Source organism: Python bivittatus, unplaced genomic scaffold (assembly GCF_059951505.1).
Source record: "Python bivittatus isolate LINGU-HERP-01145 unplaced genomic scaffold, Pbiv_v1 ctg000080_np1212, whole genome shotgun sequence".
NCBI classification, from domain to species: domain Eukaryota; kingdom Metazoa; phylum Chordata; class Lepidosauria; order Squamata; family Pythonidae; genus Python; species Python bivittatus.
The window spans coordinates 50664811-50688714 of NW_028277035.1; the positions used below are offsets into that span (position 1 = coordinate 50664811).

Consider the following 23904-nt stretch of genomic DNA (forward strand, 5'->3'; position numbering starts at 1 on the left):
TACTGTTGCTATTATAACACAAATGCTGCTTTAATCTAACATGAATTATTTTTTTAATGACCTTAAGAAAAGTATAATTTGTAGTTGTCTTGAACATGCAGCAATTATCCATGTTCTTTGGAGCTTATTTTTGCTTCATGCTAGTTTTACAAGGAGTGGGGGAGTTTCAGACAACTTCCCCTATGTGGAATGAATGTATGAAGGAGCTTATGGGGTCTTTCAAGTTAGTTGTGTGTTCTATCAGTGGGACTTTTGCCTGTGACTCCTTGTCATTTGTGTGTTTGGCTGCTGTGAGAGGAGGGTTGGTGCATGTACTGACATGCAAGCATGGAGTTCTTCCACTTGTGGGGAGACCCTGGTGGCAGGGGCAGGACCACCCAGAGCACCTGTCGCTCCTCCAGGTATTATTTTGATGTTCAGGAGATATTCTGAACTTCCTTGGCTGTTGATGAAAATTGACATATTTCAGTGAAAACTATACCCCATCTAATGGGCATATATTTTTATAGTATACATGTAAGGATAGAAAAGTTTTCAGTTTTGTTTTTGTTTTAATCAAAGCCAGGACAGTTCTATATTTTAAACTTTCTGTTTGCCATTATCAGCTTACTATCCATTTCCAAATCATGATTAAGCCACTTAAGAATTTAGATGCTTCTCAGTCCCTGCTTTGGTTGTTTTTTGGTTGGATAGAAAGAATTCTAATGAAAGGAACAAGTCCTGGCTTTGAGAAACATCAGAAAACCATCTGATGGGCATTAAAAATATAACAGCTGACTCCCATACAGCACAGCAACAGGTTCAAAGTGATTTCCATTCCTGGCTCACAGAGAGTGTTGAAGGAATTCAGAGTCATTTCAGCAGTTCCTGGCAGTTGTATCAGTAACAAGAGCTGCTCCAGAAAAATTATTTCTGTGGAATGAAGTTCTAATGGCTACTAGGTTGGGGGAGGGGGGTGGTTATCATATTTTCCTAGCCTTCAGTTGGATAAATCAGAGTTTTTAAAACAGTGTCCTTGTGGAACTTGATGGGGTTCCGTGAGGGGGGAAAAATCACTTGCAGGCGAGTCCATAGCAGTTTTTCTAAGGAGAGCTGAGATTCAGAGTGTCTCCGGGAGGAGGGGAGATGTTGTGCTCATGACAACCCATCATTTTGCCTCTTGATCAGGGGATCTGAGATTTTTTTTTTCAACTAACAAGTTCAATGGGCTGAAAACTTTTGAAAACCCCTGCCTTGAATGACTTGTCTTGAAAGGAGGGGTAGATCTTTGAGAATCAACCTCAAAAGTCTGTCCACCCCTCTCTTTTAAAAAGTTATGCTAACTTTCTTTGTTCTCATTCATTGCTTCTTATGGATAACATACCAATTTCCCAAGGAAACACCGGTTGTGAAAGGAATCTTCAAAACATTATTTTTAGCAAAGAAAATTGACAGGAAAAGGTTAAATGCAACCACAGTTCAGTGAGAATGCTGGAAGCCAGTTGTTCTCCTGCTAGTGTCTTTTTCTGACAGTCCTCCACAGATGAGTTTCTGTGGCATGGCTTTTAGGAATATAGCTCATTGCTACTTTTACTGCAGAAATATGGTGAGTGCCAAGTGCCAGATGCTAAGTAAAGAGTTGAAGTGCCTGGGTTAGCAGCATTTGTATACTGTTTACCCACTAGATGAGGATAAAGTATATACCAGCCTTCCAAGATTGGCTGGGCATTCTGGAAATTACAGTCATTTAGAAGGTACCTGGCAAGAAAAGACAGGTGACAAATGTTACAGTGAGCATCAGTGAAACTGGCATTCTTCCTATGCTGGGATCCCAGTGTTTGAATAAATAGGTGAGAGGACTCTCACCTATTAGATTCAATGATAGACTTAGATTCAATGCCTATAACTGGTTTCATGAGGGTAGGTTCCCCAAAATTCAGTGGGACCTGAATTTGCTATTGCAGGCTTGCCCTATAAGACATTCAGAAAAGTGTTTAAATTTTCTTCTTTAGCCGTACCTTTCTCCACTTTTGCTAACATGCTGCACTCCTGCTAGAAGAAAACCATTCCATTCAACTATTTATGCAAATTCTAGCCTCTTCTATTCTGCACTGTATTCCAGAAGACAAGACAATAGCTGTGTAGACATATTCACTGGTGTAAATGGTTAAGTTTGCTAGAGAAGCCAACATTTCTCTTGTACGTTGTTTGATTCTGATTAAAGAATCTGGTTATATGTATCTTTTTCTGAAAGCAGATCGTTAGACTGGTAAAAATCCCCTCAGAAGCATCTCTTCTAAATAAAGAGCAAAGCTGGCAAGGCAAAGCTGTGTTACATACATGGTTTCCTTCTTTCCTTTTAAAAATCTTTGGAAGTTTTTTTTTTTTTTTTTTTTTAGGTACCGCTGTCATTTGTCCAAAGGCTTACCCAAAATACGTCTTTTGTTTTGTTACAGTGTCTTGCTTCTGAAGAAAATATTTTTAGATTTTTAAAAAGAAACTACAATTGGTTTTAAAAAACCATAGACACTGGAAAAGTTCAAATGTCAGGGTCATCTAAATGATTGGAATTAAAATATTATTGCCTGCAAGGTCACCATCTGTATGTGCCTTTGTTGAAAAGGGTGGAACTTGCAGGTCTTCAGCCAGCAATAAAACAGGTTTCCTCTTCATGTGGAGATATATTATCTGGCGTTTGCAAGAAGATAGGTTTATGCGGAGGCCTCTCTTCCAAAGCTTTACACAGCCTCTAACATTTTTCCACAATCATAGAAGCGAAATGCTTTTATGGGAATGGTAGTCCCAGTCCTGATATAGGTGGAAGGTGCCAACATTCAATTTGGTGATCTGCTATTTCTTAGTATAGTATAGTAGTGAATGCCTGGAACATATCTGAGAAAAATTAATCCATACGTGGCCTAAATATGTACATTTCATGTGTGATTACTGAATGCTTGGCCATCACTCCCAGAAACAGAAAATGTAAGATAAACTGAGACTTTCGGGCATTCATTTTACAATTAATCCCATGCTATTGGTCCATTTTTTTAGCCAATGTATTGTGTAGATGTTTTGATGTAGCTTTTTGGGGGGAGATGTGGGGACGGCTGGAAGGGAGAAGAAGTATGTTACTGAAGTCTAGGACTTAATCTTGCATCTCACTATGTCTGTGATATAGTTAGAAAAACAGATGCCTGGCAGTTATATCCGAGTCCCTGGATTTATGCAATTTATGACTAGATCATTTGAAGTTTTTTTCCTTCCATGATTTCAATAAGATTAGTTATTTCACCTCTTTCTGTTCTGAAAAAAAAATGCCTCTTCTCTGAGCCAAAAGGCTAAGGCGTGTCTGCTGTATAGTAACAAAGTTTATCTGTGGCCCAGAGATTGGAAAGACTTGTGTCAAATTAAGAAGTATCTGTAATCTGTAGAGCGTGGTAAATCACAGAGTCAGTGTTGATCTCAAAGAGGAATTGGCTGCCCTCCATTCCTCAGAAAGTTTGAATGATGAGAAATAGGTTTTGAAAGGAGTGGGGACTGGCAGTACCTGAGGGCGATGTTATGGTGATGGTAGTGTCAGGAGAGAACTGTGCAGGTTGTGAAAGAGCTAAGACCATATAACTAAAAGAACTGTAGATAAGGGCTATAAAAGCTATCCAGAGCGATAATAGAAAAGAGACTCAAAACTCTGTGGAAAGAACTTTCCAAACTGAACAATCCTGTTTTAGAATTCTTTTTAATTAAACTATTGTTGTTCATCTGGCCTGGGTGAAGGGAGAAAGTGAGTATTGATCTACTCTTCAACTTGATTTGCTTGCTTGCTTCTCACTGGCCCATTAGCATTCAAGAAGAGTTCAGTATCTGAGGTCTACTGCACAGTTCTCTTTTTCATTTTGAAGAGAGTTTGAACTCCCTCTTCTAGGCAGGAAGGAAGAGTTCATTTTCACTCAAAACGAAACATTTTCCCCCTGGAGAAACAATAGCTGAACAGCATAGTTCGCATATACAGAATTTTACAACATATGCTTGACAAGCAGCACGCATAGTTTCAGCTGATTCCTTAGCTTACCTGTGTTGTATGGCCAGAGCAGAAACTTGAAGTCAGTCAGGTAAATCTAAAAATGGGGATAAATGCTTTGGTTTGGTTATATGCCAGAGGGAATGCTTCCAGCTGTGCAGCTCTATATATGCCCAGTGAGATTCTGAAATCTGCCCTGCAGGCTCCTTTTATTCTGTTTACGCTCGACAATCAATCATAGTTTAGCACCTCATACTGGAGTTGGAATAGTCCCAAGTTAGACTTGGATTTCCACAGTACTACAGTACTTCACATATAAGGAAGAAGGCTCCACAGATCCCTTAAGGGAAGGACTTTCTTGGTTTTACCTGGTTCCAACAAGGAAGCTAAGCAAGGTCACACCCAGTTAGTACATGGATGGCAGACTTTTAGGGAATATCTGGGCTATAAATTAGTTGAAAGAGTCAAAGATGCATCCCAGAAATAGGAAGAGCAAACGGCTTCCATATAATTACATGATTAGAAGTTGAACTGGACTTCAAAGAAACTTTGCCAGCCCAGGATAGTGCTGTGTACAAACTAGAGATTGTGTCTCGTATCTGTGCTGTGACTCAGGAAGTCTCTCTGCTCTATAGGAAATATGACCATTCTGCTGATTAAGGCCATTCCCTGGTTTGCCACATTAACCTGTGGGTAGGATGGGCATCTCTTTAATCTTTATACAGATCTGAGGGTTGAACATATAGCATCATTGTGAGGTGGAGGGGAGCCGTAAGGAAACCTGGGGAATGCCTCTCCAGTGGGGGTTACTTAACTCATAAGCCAAAGAGTAACATTTGTAGAGCTAAATCAAGAATAAGAGTCCTTGTTTCTCGTATAGTCTATTATCTTGTATAAACCTTCATTGAGTCAAAGGATTCTTTATCTTTATTCTTGCCGAGAGAAAGAGAAAAAAAAGCAAAAAAAAAAAAAAAGAGGAGAGGGAAGGCTGGATCTCTTTAAAAATCCAACTGGGGGGGGGGGAATAGAGAGCAAAGCAGAGCTTCTAGCAGAAAGAAGAGCTACTGCCACTAATCAAGGCTCTTGTGACTAACTCAAACTTTCCATCTTGATATTTTCAAAGTTGCTTTCAACTCCACTTTCTTGTTATAGTTATTCGGGTGGCACCTGTATAAACATGCACATCCCACTATCTTTTTAGAAAGCCCAGGGTCCTTGAGCATGCGTCACAATGGAAGAAAAAAGGCACTATATCAAGCCTCTAGATGGCAGTGCAACTTTCTTTCATTTACTTTCTCTTAACTCCACTTTCCCCATTTCAAAATCAAAAAATATAAATTTCTTATAACAATAAAGAAATCTTAGTCAAAAAAGAGGCTTAAAATAAAGAATTATTGAGTATTAAAAAGAAAAAGCCAGTCCAATTAAAAATATATTTTTTTTACAAGAAAAAACATCTTGCCAATTCCACTAAAAAGGGAAATTTAAAAAAAAAGATTTTAAAGTTTCTCTTTAAAAAAGAGAAACACAATGCAGAAAAAGATTTTTAAACTATCAAGGATGATTATAAAAAACTGGAAGAAGAGCTGCAGAAATTCCTGCAAAAAAAAGAAAAAAAGATATTAAAGCTAAAATGGACTTAATTAAACATAAAATGGGATCAATGGAAAAGGAAGAAATAGCACAAGAAATCAGAGACATTAAACAGAATTATTCTGAGGCTTATAAATTGAGAATTAAAAGGGTTTATCAACTGATAAATGAAGAGGGACAGACTTGTTCTTGGTACTGAGGGTGAGAAAAAGATTATACAAGATTATAATGGAAAATCGTACTAAGAGAATGTATAAAAAGAAGAAGTAAAACAATATTGAAAGAAACTACTTTAGATGCTTAAAGAAAAAATGAGGGGAATACAACAATGATGGAACTGACAGAAGCTTCAAAAAGCAGAATGTTTGAAAGGACATTTATTATTGCTTTCTCTTATCCAATAATATAGAAAAAGGAATAAACAGCTAGATGTTTTGGGATATTGAATGAAAAGGGTAAACTTAAAATTATGCAAGTGCTGGAATAAAGTATAAAACTGAGATATATAGTTAAAAATTGTATTTGATCATAAATGTTTTAAGAGATTAGACTAAAATTTATACATGGTTGCATATAGTAACATATAGATTTTAGACTAGAGACATTTTTGTTGAAACATGTAGTGAAGAATTAAGTATGTTTTGATAGTGGTTAGAACTGTAACTTTTAAGAATTGGAAGAATGAAAAAGTACCTATGCAGGAGGAAGTTATTGAAAATTATGGAATGTGCAGAGATGAGTTAAATTGAGATTTGAAATTAGAATAAGAAGATAAGTAATTTTATATGACACGGGATTTGTTTTATTAATGATTGGATGAGAAAATATAGTAATGTAATGGATTAGGAAATTTTACAATAGAAATTTGATATCAATTATTATATATATACACATATAATCGATAGATGAAAATGTACTACTAATCCTATTGAAAGTTAAAATTTCTTGTAATAAATGATTCTATAGACTAGCTATGAATGATTAATAATTGTTAATTGATGAGTATACAAGTATATTTTGAATAGATATGAGAATTTAAGATTATGAAAGGGGCACCAACGAGTTGGTAACGGGTTGACACACGGTATAAAATGGAAGATTTTTTTTTATGCTTTTCTATGTTCTTGTTTGTTTATGTATGTTTTGTGTTTGTTGTAAAAAATAAAAAATTTTATTAAAAAAAAAAAAGAATAAGAGTCCTTGTTTAATGACCACAATTGGTACCGGCAATTTGGTTGTTAAGCAAAGCAGTTGCTAAGTGAAACATCACAATTTTATGATCATACTTCAGCTTTCTTTTATTTTATGGACTTGTGAAGGTCATAAATGCAAGGATTGGTCGCAAAGTTACTTTTTCATCACCATCGTAACTGCAAACGGTTGCTAAGAGAGGCAGTTGCTAAACAAGGACTACCTGTATACAGAACTGATTTACAAGCTAAAAATACAACACACTTCCTCCCCACCGTACAAGCTATATTATAACACTAAAGTCATTTAAAAGGGCAAGAAACAAGCTTAGGTTAAATTACGTTGCTTTTCTATCTGTGCTTCTGCTTGTCACAGATCTTAATCACCTTCTCTCAACTGATAACTATCAGAGTGATTTGAGTTTTAAATTTAGAAGCTAAGCAAGGTTGGGCCTGACTGGATGAGAAACTCTGGGATTCCCAGGCCTGAAGGGTCAGCTGAGAAAACCTTCAAGAAGAAGATAGTGACAAACCACTTCCATGTAGCTACCAAAGAAACTATATGGACCTCTCTATAAAGTCAGCAGGAGGACTTGGGGGAGACCTAACTTCACTTACAGTGGTACCAAATAGCAGTCAATGGTCAATAAAGAGAAGCTAATAAATCACAATATATATTAGGAATGGTGTTAATGGCTGGAACGTAGGTGTTTATCTTGTTTCTGTGGATATAATATCCCAGTAGAAAGAAGACTAAATGGAGACAAAATGACATTTTGTTTGAATTGTCGCCAGAAAATTGCAATCTCTTGACTCACTAAGAATAGATTTGAACTGCTACTCTCTGACAAACTCTTTTCATATGTTGACATTGGCAATGGATTATCAGGGAATGTGCCATTTCCCCTGCTTTAAAGTTCCTATAGGGTAGTTCCAATATCTTGAGCATTGTTGTTTTAAGGTTTTGCCTCTTTGCTATATTTATTTTCTCAGAACCATATTTATTTATTTATTTATTTATTTATTTATTTTTAACCCTGTTCAAATGCAATATTGATTAAAAGGGATAGAGCGGATTGATTGAGGTAGAATAAAAATGTGTAAATAAAAAGTAAATGAAAAGAGAAAATACTCTTTTTGCAATTTTCCATAGACCAGGTTCTTCTAAAGAGATGAGGACTGTGGAGTGACCAATACTACATAATGTCTCATCTTGACCCAATGACTTCCCTGCACATCTGCTCTGCCTGTAAATTCTGAAATTTTGCTGTGTTGAGCAGCAGGATCTAAAGACAACTTCTCTTTGGGTTTAGCAGCACAAATCTTGGGTTTGCAGACATTTAGAGTCAGAGCACAGGTGTTCTTTTCCTGGAGATTCTAGGATTTGGCCATGCAATATTTTTCTTTTTTTTGGTTCACTCTGCTATTGCCTTAATGCTAATGGAAGTAGGTCAGAAAGGTAAAGACTTAATCTTTAATTTGGGAAAAAAGTCGTAATAGCTTCATAAACTTTGCAAATAAACAAGTTAACCACCGCATCACTGTTGCATAAGAAAAAGTTTACACTTACTTCATTGTCAACGTTACAGTATACTTCTTTCATTTGCCGGGAGATTCCTTAATGTTACTTGCTGAATTCCAGTCCTAAACTGAAAGAAGTGACAGTTCGTGCATCTTCAGTAAATAATGCAAGCGTAGGAATCTGACTCCAGGAGAACTTAGTTGGGCTCAGGCCTGCAAAGCGTAGCTTGCCTAGCTGCCTTCCTGGGATGATTCAGTTTCCTCCAAGCAACTTACAAATAATTAACAGATGCACATCAAGGCTAGTAGGATAATAACTTCTATGGATTTGCCTCAAAGGAGCCCTAGCAAAACAGAGAAAAGCAAAGTGTCATAATTGCAAAACAGCCTAGTTGCCCTTAGGGTTCTTTGCCTGACTCTTCCTAGTGCTCCTGCTTCATGTTCTAATGTTGGTGGTTCAGTGCACCTGAAACTTTCCATTTTTATTCCTTCCTTCTCTTTCTTTGCCACGTGGTGGGAGGCTGGCTCAGGCAGCAATGCCACCTGCCCTGATTTGCACATAGGCATGGGGAAGGGGAGGGGCTGGACCCTTGAAAGCAGGGTCCTGAGGCTACCTTAGAAGGGAAACTAGTCAGCACTTGAGATTCAAAGGATGGCTGGATAGAAAAAGGAGGAAGGGAAAAGAGAGGCCTGCAGGAAGAAGGCAAGAGAAGGAGCAAAGAAGGCAGGTGGAGCAAAGATTGTAAAAATAGCCCTGACTGTCCTTTTGTGTCAATCAAACAGTAGTTTTCCAGTTGGGCTCTCAGCTGGAGCCCAAAACATCAGAGAGAGAGTTATGTCCAGAACAGCTACTAAGATACTACCAAGAGAGAGAAAGATGGCAAAGAGCCTCTTCAAAAGAGGTGGCTAGGATGGATCTGGAAAATGGATGTGAATAATAATAGAAAAGAGAGAGAGAGAGAGAGAAAGAGAGAGAGAGATGGCTTTACTAATCTTACTCATCTAAGATAGAAAAGGCATAGGTAAAGAATTTAAAGAGTTGCTAGGCTAAGGAGGTGAGCTAAAGCTAGGCTATGGTAGAGATTATAAAATGTTGCTGCCAAATAAAGAAGAAGAATTCACAATGAAAGTGGATAAATAATCAAGCACTTCACTGTTCACTTAATAAGAAACACAGTTGTTCCCATGACATACTCACCCAGTGTAGGTGTGCAAGTTAGATAGGTATTGATAAAGGGCACATTATGTGCAAGAGGTATGTGTGTGTATGAGATTTGGCTATTTTTTTTTTAATGTATGGTCCTGCCTTAATTGGATTGACTGATCTTCTGAGTATTAGATAGTGTGAGCAATAATTCATAAGCCCAAATAAACAGTAACTTTATAAAACAAATGCCACTTTTTAGGATGAGAGGATTTAGTTGCAGTTGATGAAGAATTAAAGCCATCAAGAGTTTCTTAGATGATTTAGCGAGATGTGTGATCCCAGCTTTACAAGCCATGATTTAGAAGTTAGCATTTTTATGGCTTATTTTAACCACGGGTAAAAGTAATTATGTCATGCATGATGTGTGAACCTAGGTGAAGAGTCATCGCAATAAACCAACCAAAGGGAACCTCTGAAAGATCAGCAGCAAGCAAATGGTAGAGTTTTTCCATTCCTGGAGTTCTTTGATAGGGCAAAGTACATTGTTGTGTTAAAAACATTGAGGAATAAGCCTGCCAATTTTAAAAAGGAAGGCAGAATTAAGTTGGTGTCACTAAAGTTTACAACTTCCAAAAGTATGTATTTCACTTTCCCAGACAGCATGGCTACTACTGAGGATTCTAGGAGTTGAAACCTACTGTACATATCAAAGTATTTTTTGCTGTTTGTATTTCTCTAAATGTTGTAATACCTATCCAGGTCTCCATATTTTAAAATATGCCTTGGGGAAAACGGAATCTGGCATGTGTGCAAAGAGTTTTTGAAAGTCAATATTAAGGAGAAGTGCAACAAAAAGTATACAGTATATTAGAAAAATACATGTAAAAATGCATTGAGTTTTTCACTTACATTCACTTTCATCCAGGATTCAAGGGAGTCTGCAAAAACGATTGAATGAGCTTACATCTGAAAACATAACCATTAATATTTATGGAAAATAGTATAGTGTGGTAATTAAAGTGCTGGACTTGGGAGGACTCCCCAAAAGTGGGTGACTTTTGGCCTGTCACCATCCTTTAATCCAGTCTCCCTAATCAGATCATTGTTGCGGGGAAGAAAATGGGGGAGGGAATGCTTTGTATACCAACTTGAACTTCTAAAGGAAAGGTGGAGTAAAAACGTAACACATCATCATAAGAAAAAGTGAAGCAGGCAGAATTATCTATTTTGTCACAAACCTTTGGAGAGTGACTGAAATCAAAGAAGACAATGCTGTGTTGGTGGACTGTTATACACCAATCCCTGGTATGTCTTTGTATGATTTGAGGATATGGAATAATCTGAAAATTTTATAACAAGCAGCAAGATTCTCTAGAAATCAGAGACTTAAATCAAGTAAGTGAGTGGAATTTAGTGTAATGGGAATCCTTGCTATGACATACATTACTGTCAGCAGCATTGTGTTGTGGTAACAGCTATAACACGACTAAAGAGTTTTTAAAAGCCACAGGTGTTGGCTGTTCAAGCTCTTTTCTTAACTGCTGGTGATGTGCTGCTGTGTTTCCTTTATTCGCAGAGAACATAAAGAATCTCTACATTATCGAACACAGGTGATGCAGCTAGGTCTTTTTCAGTTTGGAGTGTAAATGAAATTACTTTATAGAAAAAGGGTCACAGGGGTCCAATTAGGCAAAGGGGTTGGCAGAAGTTAGACTGAGAAGGAGAATGCTATAGATTCATGGTAATACATTCATCTGATTTCCACAGACATGTGCCTGAAAAAAGCTTATGTATTTCTATCATAGCCTTGGGAAAAGCTTGAATATAGTTTTTATAAGCATTCAGTGAAAATGCTTTTGTTTTAAAATGTGTTGCCTATTTTGATTAGAGGCACTTTTATGGCCAGTTGAACCCTTCACAACCTTAGTTTGAAAAGAACGAAGTATGCAAATTGAATCATCTTGGCTTTGTTTTGTTTCCCCAGGTCATTGCATTCTTTGGGTTGTTTAGTTACAAGGATGGTATTTGTTTTTGAGTTCCTGCATTACAGTGGGATGAAGTTATCCATAACGTGACTGCTATCTCAGACTGTCAGATGAGACTTGAAACCAAACCTTTTCATTCTGAATATATGGTGCAACCTTCTTGGACATACCCTATTCAGACTGTAGGGATATTTGGTGGATTGCTCTCACACAACAAAAAGCTTCCCACAGCTAATAAACTATGGTCACGTTGACTGTCATTTCTCTGCGATGACAAATCAAGCAGAGCAAGATTTAAAAGCGCATCATTCAGTGTTCTGCAAATACAAATAATCTGTGCATTTATGGAGATGAGCAAATGTTCTTGTGCTTTTAAGTGAAGGGCCAAGAATGAATTAGGGTCTGTAAGTTTAAATGACTATATTTGCCCATTTTTTCCAATCAGTGTATGAGTTTGATCAACACAATGAAAGCAAAGACAATGGTGGAATATTTGAAGATTTCTTGTGGCCCAAGTTTTCATGCACTGCGGTCCACCATCAAAGGCACTCTCATGACTGTGCAAATTGTAAATAGTAAAGCCAAGGGGAAATCAGAAGGAAAAAGTACAAGCTGTGAAAATTGAAGCGGCATCTGTGAGGGAGATTGTCAAAATAGGCAATATCTGTGATGTCCACATGTACAAAAGGAATGGGACTTGCACCCCAGTTAGGCTTCTACTATCTACCTTTTTTTTTTTTTTTTTTGCCCCACTCCCCAACACTACTGATGATATGGTTAAATTTTTGCTGCCATTTAAAGAAATGATAAATGAAACAACTAGATTACTGTTATTTGACTTATATCTGACTATCAAAATCTGGATAGCTACTAGATGGCAGCAAAACGTTTTTTTTTGGCAGCCCTGGATTGGCAGGACTAATACTAGAGGGGAGTGGACATTTTCCGGGCCTTTCTTGTAGCTTGATTTAGGACTTTCCCCACAGCCAAGTTAAAGTGCTACCAACCAGTCCTTGAGCTGCAGAAAATTATACCATCATAGCATTTGCTGTTCCTTGGCAGTCCTTATCCTGCCAAAGACATGATGGCAACAAACAATGTGTCCTTATGCACAGCGCAGGATCAGCCAGCAGTTGCTCTTCTTAATCGGGGCTGGGGCTGGGGCTGGGGCTGGGGCTGGGGCTGGGGCTGGGGCTGGGGCTGGGGCTGGGGAAGGAGGTGAGTTTTGACAGATGGCTAAGCAATTTCTGTGATTTTGTGCAAGTACTTTGCACACGTGCATTCAAAAGAAATGGGTTCAACATTCTTTTTAACAGAGTAACTGATAGGCACCTTTTAAACAGGGGTTGGGTGCTATTCCAGAAAAGGCTAAACCTGTGTTCAGAAGCAGCCCAAACAACAGCCCAATAACAGTCTATCTCCTGCCTCACTGTACAGCCCCTGTTGCTACCACTGGTCAGCTGCTGTTCAGCCTGACCACCTGGGTACAGGGAGAGCCTGGTTTGAACTAATCCATCTACCCCAGCGCCCAAGTAGAATGTCCCTGGAGGAGGGTGCCCAGGAGCCCGAATGGAAGAGGCATGCTTGCACTAGCCAGAAGTGCCCAGTAGCTCCTAGGGTGGTCCCACTGCCAGGGCTCACCTGACAGTGCCCCAACACAATGGTCAGTAAAGATTGAGTCTGTGGGGGAGAAATGGAATAAGCGGAGAAAGCTCTATGTTAGCACCATTGCAGCTAAGGATGCTTTAAATCAGTGTTTTTCAACTTGGCAACTTCAAGGTGTGCGGTCCAGAGGAAGGCAGAAAAGGAAGTTATCAGGGTGTGGTGGTGCCACAGTTAGATGAAAGCGAGGAGAGGCTCTTACAGTAATGCCCACACGCTTCCATTTTCCCATTTGCTCACTTTGTGAAACTCTGGGAGGCAGAACAATACTTTAGAAAAGGAGCAAGAGATTTTACTATAAATAAAGGAGTCAAAGGGCCAAGGTGGATCAAGTTTCTTAAGAATGGCAGGGAGTTATCCATACATCAAGTAAAAAATTGCTGTAGGGGTTATTCTGGCAAACTCTTTGACCTTTTTGACTTCGTTTTCATATTTTGTTTATTAGGAAGAAATAGGAGAATGAGTTATCATAAGATCTGATGCTTGCTAAAACACACTGCCCAATCTTGTCATCTTAGAAAACTGTAGTAATATAAACAGATGATGCAACAGACAGATATTGCTCACTCACACACAACAGTTGCCAAGTGGTTCCTGGAAGAATTATGGCTAAAATATTTAGATTAAGAACTGGTGTTTTTAGTTAGAATAATCACATGGGACATCCCAACTAGGTGTGGCCCATACTTCCTATAGAAATCTAGAAACAGGATATCCCTCCCTCCCTCCCTTCAACAAACAATAAATTTGAAGGTTACTTATATTGAATAAAAGCTTTTGCTAGATAAAACCATCACTTGCATTGGATAAAACTGGTCCTTCGAGGTCTCAGCAGAGAAACTCCCTGCCCTGTGCTTTAATGGTAGTCATTTGAGCCAAGAGGTTAGGCAAGCTCTGCTGTTGATCTGGTTTTTCTGATTGGAACATATTGTTTATCTTGGGCATCATGGGTCATTGCTTATAACTGTTGTTTTAATCCTTGTATGCTGCCCAGAGTCACTTTTGTGAGATGGATTGAATGAATGAATGAATGAATGAATGAATGAATGAATGAATGAATGAATGAATGAATGAATGAATGAATGAATGGAATGTTCATTCTGGTGGTGGTCCCTGTGTAGCATTCAAAAAAGTTTGTGCTCTTTTGCTAAGAAATGGCCCAGAATCGTAGAGAAACCTATTTTTGTAACCTATTAGGATCGCCAGATTATGATTTTTTTTCTTTTTTTTAATCTTCCATGCAAAAAAAGGATGGTTCTGTTTTGAGGAACCCCTCATTTAAGTTAAAGGAACTATATCTTTTTTTTTTTTATGGTCCAAAGCACTTCTTGAAGCATTACAACTCTAATAAGCATAAGCACTGTCTGAAAAGAAAGAATAGCGTTTATTCGAGGGGTTGTTTTTATTTTGAAATTCTCAGTCTGCCATTAATACAATTTGGGGAAGGAGGGAGGACAAGTCCCTTGTACTTTGGACTGTTCTTCAGACTTATAGGAACCAGTTGAGGAGAGCAGTGGATTCCGTCAACAGCAGGGAGCAGGATCCATTCTAATATGAAAGCCAGGGATGGGGTCATCAGGTTGACTTAGCAGCTAGTGGCTTGGTGCTTGGTGCTTTATGAAAGGAGAAGTCCATATTTTCATGAGAGTGCCACCGAACATTGAAGCCTCAGAAGTTTGGGGATGAAGGTGTGGGCAGAGTAATGCTAGGTATTTACAGTCAGGTCCAGAAATATTGGGACATCGACACAATTCTAACATCTTTGGCTCTATACACCACCACAATGGATTTGGAATGAAACAAACACAATGTGCCTTAACTGCAGACTGTCAGCTTTAATTTGAGGGTATGTACATCCAACTCAGGTGAACGGTGTAGGAATGACAACAGTTTGCATATGTGCCTCCCACTTGTTAAGGGACCAAAAGTAATGGGACAATTGGCTTCTCAGCTGTTCCATGGCCAGGTGTGTGATATTCCCTCAGTACCCCAATTACAATGTGCAGATAAAAGGCCCAGAGTTCATTTCAAGTGTGCTATTTGCATTTGGAATCTGTTGCTGTCAACTCTCAAGATGAGATCCAAAGAGCTGTCACTATCAGTGAAGCAAGCCATCATTAGGCTGAAGAAACAAAACAAACCCATCAGAGAGAGAGCAAGAACATTAGGCGTGGCCAAAACAACTGTTTGGAACATTCTCAAAAAGAAGGAATGCACCGGTGAGCTCAGCAACATCAAAAGACCCGGGAGACAACGGAAAACAACTATGGTGGATGGCCGAAGAATTCGTTCCCTGGTGAAGAAAACACCCTTCACAACAGTTGGCCAGATCAAGAACACTCTCCAGGAGGTAGGTGTATGTGTGTCAAAGTCAACAATCAAAAGAAGACATCACCAGAGTGAATACAGAGGGTTCACCACAAGATGTAAACCATTGGTGAGCCTCAAAAACAGGAAGGCCAGATTAGAGTTTGCCAAACATCTAAAAAAGCCTTCACAGTTCTGGAACAACATCCTATGGACAGATGAGACCAAGATCAACTTGTACCAGAGTGATGGGAAGAGAAGAGTATGGAGAAGGAAAGGAACTGCTCATGATCCTAAGCATACCACCTCATCAGTGAAGCATGGTGGTGGTAGTGTCATGGCGTGGGCATGTATGGCTGCCAATGGAACTGGTTCTCTTGTATTTATTGATGATGTGACTGCTGACAAAAGCAGCAGGATGAATTCTGCAGTGTTTCGGGCAATATTATCTGCTCACATTCAGCCAAATGCTGCAGAACTCATTGGACGGCGCTTCACAGTACAGATGGACAATGACCCAAAGCATACTGCAAAAGCAACCAAAGAGTTTTTGAAGGGACAGAAGTGGAATGTTATGCAATGGCCAAGTCAGTCACCTGACCTGAATCCCATTGAGCATGCATTTCACTTGCTGAAGACAAAACTGAAGGGAAAATGCCCCAAGAACAAGCAGGAACTGAAGACAGTTGCAGTAGAGGCCTGGCAGAGCATCACCAGGGATGAAACCCAGCGTCTGGTGATGTCTATGCGTTCCAGGCTTCAGGCTGTGATTGACTGCAACGGATTTGCAACCAAGTATTAAAAAGGGAAAGTTTGATGTATGATTATTATTCTGTCCCATTACTTTTGGTCCCTTAACAAGTGGGAGGCACATATGCAAACTGTTGTAATTCCTACACCGTTCACCTGAGTTGGATGTACATACCCTCAAATTAAAGCTGACAGTCTGCAGTTAACGCACATTGTGTTTGTTTCATTCCAAATCCATTGTGGTGGTGTATAGAGCCAAAGATGTTAGAATTGTGTCGATGTCCCAATATTTCTGGACCTGACTGTATATTCATCCCCATAATGTCTGTATCATTAAGAACATTGTACTGGTACACACTTTTGGCACTCATTCTTTTTTCATTAACATGTACATTAAAGTTTTGTGGCAGGAAAACTGGCAGTAAGTTTGGCTAACAAGCTCTGTTCTATTCTGTTCCAAACCAGTCAAGACTTTGAGCAGTAAATAACAAAGCAAGAATTAAAACTAAATTGGAACACTAACAAAACAGTAAAAATATAATAATATCCATGCATACACTATGCTGGTCTGTGACCGTAAAAAGATTTGATTGATTTGATCCATGCGTTCACAAGACAAACACCTACAGTCAGTTCAGGCCAAAGGCATGGTACTGTTTAATTGTCTTGTGAAATACAGGAGAAGGGGGTAAACATATCTCTAGGGGAAACGTGTTTCAAAGTTGGGGGCTAACACAGGGAAAGAAACACAGAGTTTTCACAGTCCTAACAAGAAACAAGAACTATTCCAAATAATCTTGGGGGTCTGTTAGTGCCCCAGCCTTTACTTAGAATAAAGGTAGAAAATCTGTTGCCCTATAAATATTGTTGGACTCCCATCATCCTTCACCACTGGATAAATTGACTACGGCAGATGGGAGTTAGAACTTCAGGTTCCCCATCCTAATTCTAAGTAAAGTTCGGATATGTATAGCGCTACATTAAATGTAATATCTCTTTTGCTTACTCATTTATTCTTTCTCCTCTCACCCTACCTTGATTTCCAGAACAGTTAGTGCTTGGAGCCTCCAAAGAACTGTCTCGGCGCTGGGATAAGGACTATGATTCCTTTGTGCTTCCTCTGCTGGATGAGCTGCAGCCGTGTTACATCCTTTACCGCCTGGACACCCAAAATGCACAGGGCTATGAGTGGCTTTTCATCTCCTGGTCACCTGACAACTCTCCTGTAAGCTTTCAGCTTATTCCCATTCGCAGAATACAGGGTGAAGAACACCCAGGTCCCTGCAGTTAGTTTAGATAGTAAACTGAAGGCTAAAAGGTAGGGAAAGTGCTCTTCGGAAGTACAGAGGTTGCTCTATTTTCCTTGGTTGGCGGTTGCGTACGCGTGACATCTGTTTAATCTATAGTGTATCCATTGCCACCCAGGTACGTTCCAGGTGTTATGGATTCCCATAGTCTCCGGTCAGCATAGAGTTTGCCCATGATAGCCAATGATGTACACAAAGTGTCTTGGTTCCGAAGCAGTTGTTGCAAATGCAGAACAGGCATTTCTCATTCAAGACAGGCTGCCTTAATCCTGATGGTAGTGTTTGGAGCTCAACAGATCATTTGGAACTCAGAACACTCCCCAAATGACTGAAGCAGCTTGTTTCTAATGTTTCCCTATTTCAGATTTGAAACAGGGCATTTTGAATTTGAAACAATTCAAATTTGAGATGTTTCGCACAATTGTACTAGCTGATTATGAGAATTAAAGTCCAACATGCCTAGAAGTCACTAAATTGGCAAAGACTGCTTTATTGTTTATTTGTTTATTAAATTTCAAGGCCACCCAACTCCTAATAATTGGGGTGGCTTCACAAAATTAAAAGAACAACAATTCCATAAAAACAATACCCATAAAACAATAACCATTCAAACCACCTTTCCAAATCCTCCTCTAGCTTAAAGGGGTTCATCCAATCATCTTAACTCAAGGCCTGGGAGAAGAGCCAGTTTTTAGAGAACAGTTGAAGACAAGCAAGTGAGGGCCATACAAATTTCTGGGAGATGCTCTTCCAAAAGGCAAGTCCACTGACAGAAAAGGTTCACTAGATGATGATATTGGTGGGACCTGAAGCAAGCCAACTCTACTGGAGAGCACAGAAAGGCAGATTCTGCAGGAGACAGGTGGTTCCTCAGATAGCTAGGCTCTATGCCATGTACGGCTTTATAGGTGAAAAACAGCAACTTGAATTGCATCTGGAAGGCACCTGATAACCACTGCAGCTTACATAGCAGGGGCTTATGTGCCCAATATTGCTCATGCTGCTACATTATGGACCAGCAATAGCTTCTGAGTGGTCTTCAAAGGCAGCTCCAGGTTTCACAAGTACTGCCTATGATATGATGGCATCAATCCAACACATTGTAATTATACTTCCTTTATGAGGAGTAATGAAGTTTGCCCAAGTTGGTTGCAGCATGTAATTAAGTTTATCTGGTCTCTGAATCAAGGAGAGTCAGGCCTCATTGGTATTTGGAGAAATATCACCAGGAAATCCCAGGGTTGCAAGTTAAACCGGGAAGAAAGAAATAGCAACTATTTCCATATTACAGTACTGCCAAGAAAACTACATGGACCTTCCATGAAGTCACCAAGAGTTGATTTGAAGGCTAACTTGCTTACTTAATGAAGTTCAGAGTGAAAGAAAAATACTTCCCATTAACATCTACTAATATTAAACTTTATTTTAATACCTTTAGAGATATAGATGGACAAATTGGAGCGCTACACATCTTGCCACAGATAGCAGTCATGTTTAGTTTTGTTATAATGAATTAAGCAATTTGTGATTATTTGAAAGCTAGCCCAGCTTTTGTCAGTCTGGGGGGAAGGACTGTATAAATTTCAGCTCTCAGAATTTTCAGCATCGCCATGCTGTCTGGGGAATTTTGGGAGTTGTTCAACACATCTAGAAGGTGCTTCTGGAGAAGACATAGCTAACAAATTCATTTTGATATAAATATTGGTAAAAAAGTGCCTGTAATTCCAAATATGAAAGGTCCTTTCTGATGGCTTTCAGAACCATAAATAATCCTACAACTCTTCTTTAGCTACTGCGATCTGGACTTCTGATTGTTAGCAGCCGTGAATGTCTTTCCATAGTCCATGTTCTCTTCTCTTTCTCTCTGTGCAATCAGGTTAGACTCAAGATGCTCTACGCAGCAACCCGAGCAACAGTAAAGAAAGAGTTTGGAGGAGGACACATTAAGGATGAACTCTTTGGGACAGTAAAGGTATGGCAACTTGTCATATCCACTGAGATCAGAACAACCAGAGTTGTAACGGTTGAGGTTTGTGTGTGATTGTTTGCAGTCCTGCTTCTAGAAGCCAGACTAGAATTTGTCAGCTGTACCCAGCTTGCTTTAAGACTGCAAGGATTCTGACTGCATAGAAGAGAAAACTGCAGTTGTGTCTTCTATTTTGCCATCTGAGGATACACAGAAGTCCTGTCTGATTCACCCTTTCAGTATATGCTCTGTTCAGACCCTGATAAAATGAGGTTGGAGCACAGGGACTTGACTATAGTACATGGCTTGAGATGTTGACATAGGTGAGAACGTGCACAGGGTGATCTCTTTGTGTCACGAGAGCAGAAGTGACCATTTGTATCCTGTGGAAGATGGCTTGTCTCTAGCTTGCTTTTCTTTTGTCCTTTCTTGGTAATTTTGTTTGTTTATAATATTCAGTTCAGAGGAGGTCTGGCCCCAAAGTCTTGGGACAGCTTTTCTAACTTTATTATTTGACTAAATTGGAAGACAACAATTTGGAATGTATGGATTGCAATTAAGCCCTTTCCTGCCCCAATCTCTTTTCCTCCAAATTCAAATACAGCAATAACATGATAAATAAAAAAGAAAAGAAAAGCTTCATAGTGTGGACTGGCATCTGTTTGGCTGTGAACTCTAGATTGCTGGTTGCCTAAATGCTTTGTATTCTGTCCAATATAAACTTTGGCTAGCTAAGCCCATTTTGCATACTGTCCAGAAGAAAACCCAGCAACAATGCTTATAGACCTGTGACTTTTGTTGAACATGCCAGAAGGGGGCAGCATTGCACATGAAATGGTAGATTATACTATGAATGAAATCTTCTGAACACCTCTCTGCAAACCTCTGTCAGTGAGGTCCTCAAGGGACTATCTCTGTACCACCATCTACTAGAGTTGTTTTGTTACTGCATATTTATTTAACTTAGTATGCCACTGGATGTCTCTTGGCGGCTTGCAGTACTGTAAAACAAATATAAAATCAAGGCATTAAAACCCATAAAAAAGAACTAAAATCAGTAAAATTAATAAAATGAACAATAATTAATAGTTAAAAGGATTTTTATAAAGATACATTTTGAGGGCCTTTTAAAATGCTAATAAAAGTGTTGGGCTACTCAACTCTGCAGAGAATGCATTTCAAAGATCCAGAGCAGTAGTAGAGAAGGTCCTTAAAATTCATCTTTAAAACATTTGAGTCGCCACCAGTCAAGTCCCTGGCCACTGTAGGTGAACCTCCTCAGGTGGTCTCAGGAAGCACAGAGGAGTATCCTGAAACAGATATTCTTTCAGATATCTGTTGCCATGGAGAGCTTTAAAGGCAATGGCCAGTGGTTTGTATTTAGTCCAGAAACAAGTTAGCAGCCAGTACAGGGCAATAAACACAATTGAAATATGGTCTCTTCACATTCTTTTCATAACCAACTTGGCTGCCAAGTTTTGTGCCAGCTGAAGCTTCCAGTCTGGGCAGAAACAGAAAAGGTCTAACCCTGAGTGGATGAAGGCAAGCTTGGGACAGCTGTAGGCAAACCACCTCAGACGACCTCAGTAAGTGGAGGTTCATATAGAAAGATCCGTTGAGAAACTGATCATGGCACGTAGACCGTTATATCATGCAACATTGTCAAAGTGGTGCCCATGGGCACCCTTGCCTACAATGACATTTCCTTCAGTGTTCCCCAGGCTCCCTACTTCCATCTGATTTTTTAAAAAATATTTTAATTTTAAAAAATAAATGGGAAGCTAGTGTGTTGCAGAGTGCCAACCTCAAGCATAATTTGTATTTCTGAGAAGACTTCAGGTCCTCATAGAGCTCCCAAATGCCTTCTTACAAAATAAAAATTATAGGACTACAGTTCAGTTTCTTTTTGGAGCTCTCCCCTGCACCCCCAAAAGAAAAAAGATGAGCTGAAATAATAGACAACTTTCTGAAAGGCTGGAGGGGTTTGTAAAGAACAACTTTGCCGGTTTGCGTTCCAGTAAATGGCACTTTTGTGGCTGACCAGGCCAATTAAGGCAGCCATTTTATGAATGGGCCCCATATTCTACTTGGAACCAATTTCATGCTTTTACTGCTGTTGCTTTTCTGTTGGACCACAGGAGGACCTCTCTCTTAGTGGATACCAGAAGCACGTGTCTTCTTCCTCTGCTCCAGCTCCTCTGACTGCAGCCGAACAAGAGCTTCAGCAGATCCGCATCAATGAGGTAGGAAGAAAGTTCACTGTGCTGCTTATCCAAATGATTACGCTGCAGTTCTTCCTGATTGCAATTTTCCCTTGGTGCTGTTAAGTGTAAAAGAGGTCATAGTGTCATTTAAAAATCATGCATGCCATTCAGGTGGAATTGGGAATAACGCTTCGCTTTTGGAGGCTGAAGAGCAGCCATACGAGTGTCCCCGTCTTCCGTTGGGTAACCAGTAGAACAGCTGTGCACTCCGGCTAGGAAAATGGGGAGTTCGTGGTGTTTGAAAGGGAGAGAAAAGCTGCTGAGGCAGAGGAATGTGCTGACTGATGGTTTCATACTACCTTGTCTCTTTTCTCATCACCTTTCCTTCTGTGTTCTGTTTATTCTTGAAGAAAATTGGTCTCTTCACTTTTCCACCATTGATCAGTTCAGAGCATAGTTGTATGGGGAAAATACCCAGGGTTGTGGCTGTCATTCCCAAGGTAGATAGTATCCTGTTGGCGATTTGCAATACTTGGGCGGCCCTATTTTTCTTAGTAATCCTGTTTTCATTGATTGATTGATTGATTTCAAGTATTTTGGTATCACCCATCTCAGACAACTCTTGGCAGTTAGCGATAGGCAAAGCCAATCTTCCCAGTTACAGATACCACTATCCGGAATCCTGGAGGAACTCGGGTTTCCTCCAAAAGTAATGGCTGGAGGAATAACATTTGATCTGCCTGCAATGAAGGAGTGACAATGTACATGTACTGATTTCCTGTTTTTACTCAGGCAGTATAATTTTTAAGCTACTGAACATTTAGCTTTTTATGTAGTTATTTATTTGTTAGATATATATCATATATTTCTTCCAAGAGCTCAAGTTAGCTTCTGTGGGGATCTGCCTTCATTTTATCCCTAGAATAGTAACCCAATGAGATAAAGTTGGGGTGAGAGAGTTTCTGTGGCTAGGGGGGAACTTAAACTGGCCTAGTCCAATATCCATGCCATTATGCCATGACTATCAATAGACACTTTTTCTTATAAACGTACTACTGTCCTTCCTCACCTGTGGGATAGCTGCCCATAAGTAGAGGAAAAAGAAGAATGGAAACATTTTCCCAATTGCATAAGGTGCATGGTGACATGATCCATAAATGTGACAAAATACCTTTTGGTGTGGACAGTAGACTGGCCTACATTTGTTCATGTTCTTCTGTTGTAATAGTTTTATTTTTAATTCTGTGTAAACTGCCTTGAGTCATTGAAGTAAGGCTATAGAAGTGGTGTTGTACATAAACAAGCAGACAGTTCCCAACCTTGTATCCCAAGACGATGTTAGGCTACAGTTCCCATCGTCTATAGTCATGGGAATATTGGTTGGGATGGAGGGGTGTTACACTTAAACAACATCCAGGTTCTAAGATTGAAACTACTACTGTAAAGAAGGAACTGTGTTACACTAAGTTATCCATTGGCTTGGTGTTTTGAGATTGTAATCCCACCCTAAGAATAGAGAGTTGAAATAATCCAGCTGTATGAAATCTGTATTAAAACATTCATGAAAAAGGATAGCACAGTATTATGGGTAGTCCTCATTTAATGACTACTCATTCAGTGACTGTTCGAAGTTATGATGGCACTGAGCAAATGGTACTTATGACTGGTTGTCGAAGTTCCAGCTGTCCCAGCACCTCTGCAATCACATGATCACTATCTGGGCAGTTGGCAACTGCTCACACAATGGTTGCAGTGTTCTGCAATCGTGGGATCACCATTTGCAACCTTCCTTGCTGGCTTCCCAAAAGCAAAGTCAATGGGGAAGCCAGCAGGGAAGGTTGCAAGTCGCTCTGGTAAGTCACTTGCACCCTCCCCTGCCCAGCAGCAGCCACTCCTCGCCCCACCGCACTCACATTGCACCTCGTGGGCTGCTCACACATCCCCCCCTGCCCAGCAGCAGCCACCCCTGGCCCCACCATGCCTCATGGGCCACTCGCGCACCCCCCCACCCAGCAGCAGCCACCCCTGCCCCTGCTGTGCTTGTGCTGCACCTCGCGCTGTGCCTCGCCTGCCAGCCTGCTTGCAAGCCACCTGGGACTCCCACAATCCTCGCTTAATAATGGCAACCAGGAGTTCCAGGATTGCTGTCGCTAAGCGACGTGGTCACGTGACATCGCGCTTTATGACTGCATTGCTTAGAGATGGAAATTCTGGTCCAATTACCGTCACTGACTGAGGACTACCTGTAGTTCATGTGGATATGAAGATACTGCAG

At 39.8% G+C, this 23904-nt stretch overlaps 1 protein-coding gene across 2 annotated transcripts in view; it reads left to right on the forward strand.

Annotated features, from left to right (window-relative positions):
* Nucleotides 1–23904, forward strand: part of TWF2 (twinfilin actin binding protein 2) — a 65519-nt gene that overhangs the window by 21099 nt on the left and 20516 nt on the right. For both annotated transcript variants that reach the window (XM_088134045.1, XM_088134046.1), the window contains exons 3-5: nt 17199–17377; nt 19336–19431; nt 21564–21668. In XM_088134045.1, the coding sequence (XP_087990171.1) occupies nt 17199–17377; nt 19336–19431; nt 21564–21668 (380 nt within the window). The remainder of the gene's footprint in view (nt 1–17198; nt 17378–19335; nt 19432–21563; nt 21669–23904) is intronic.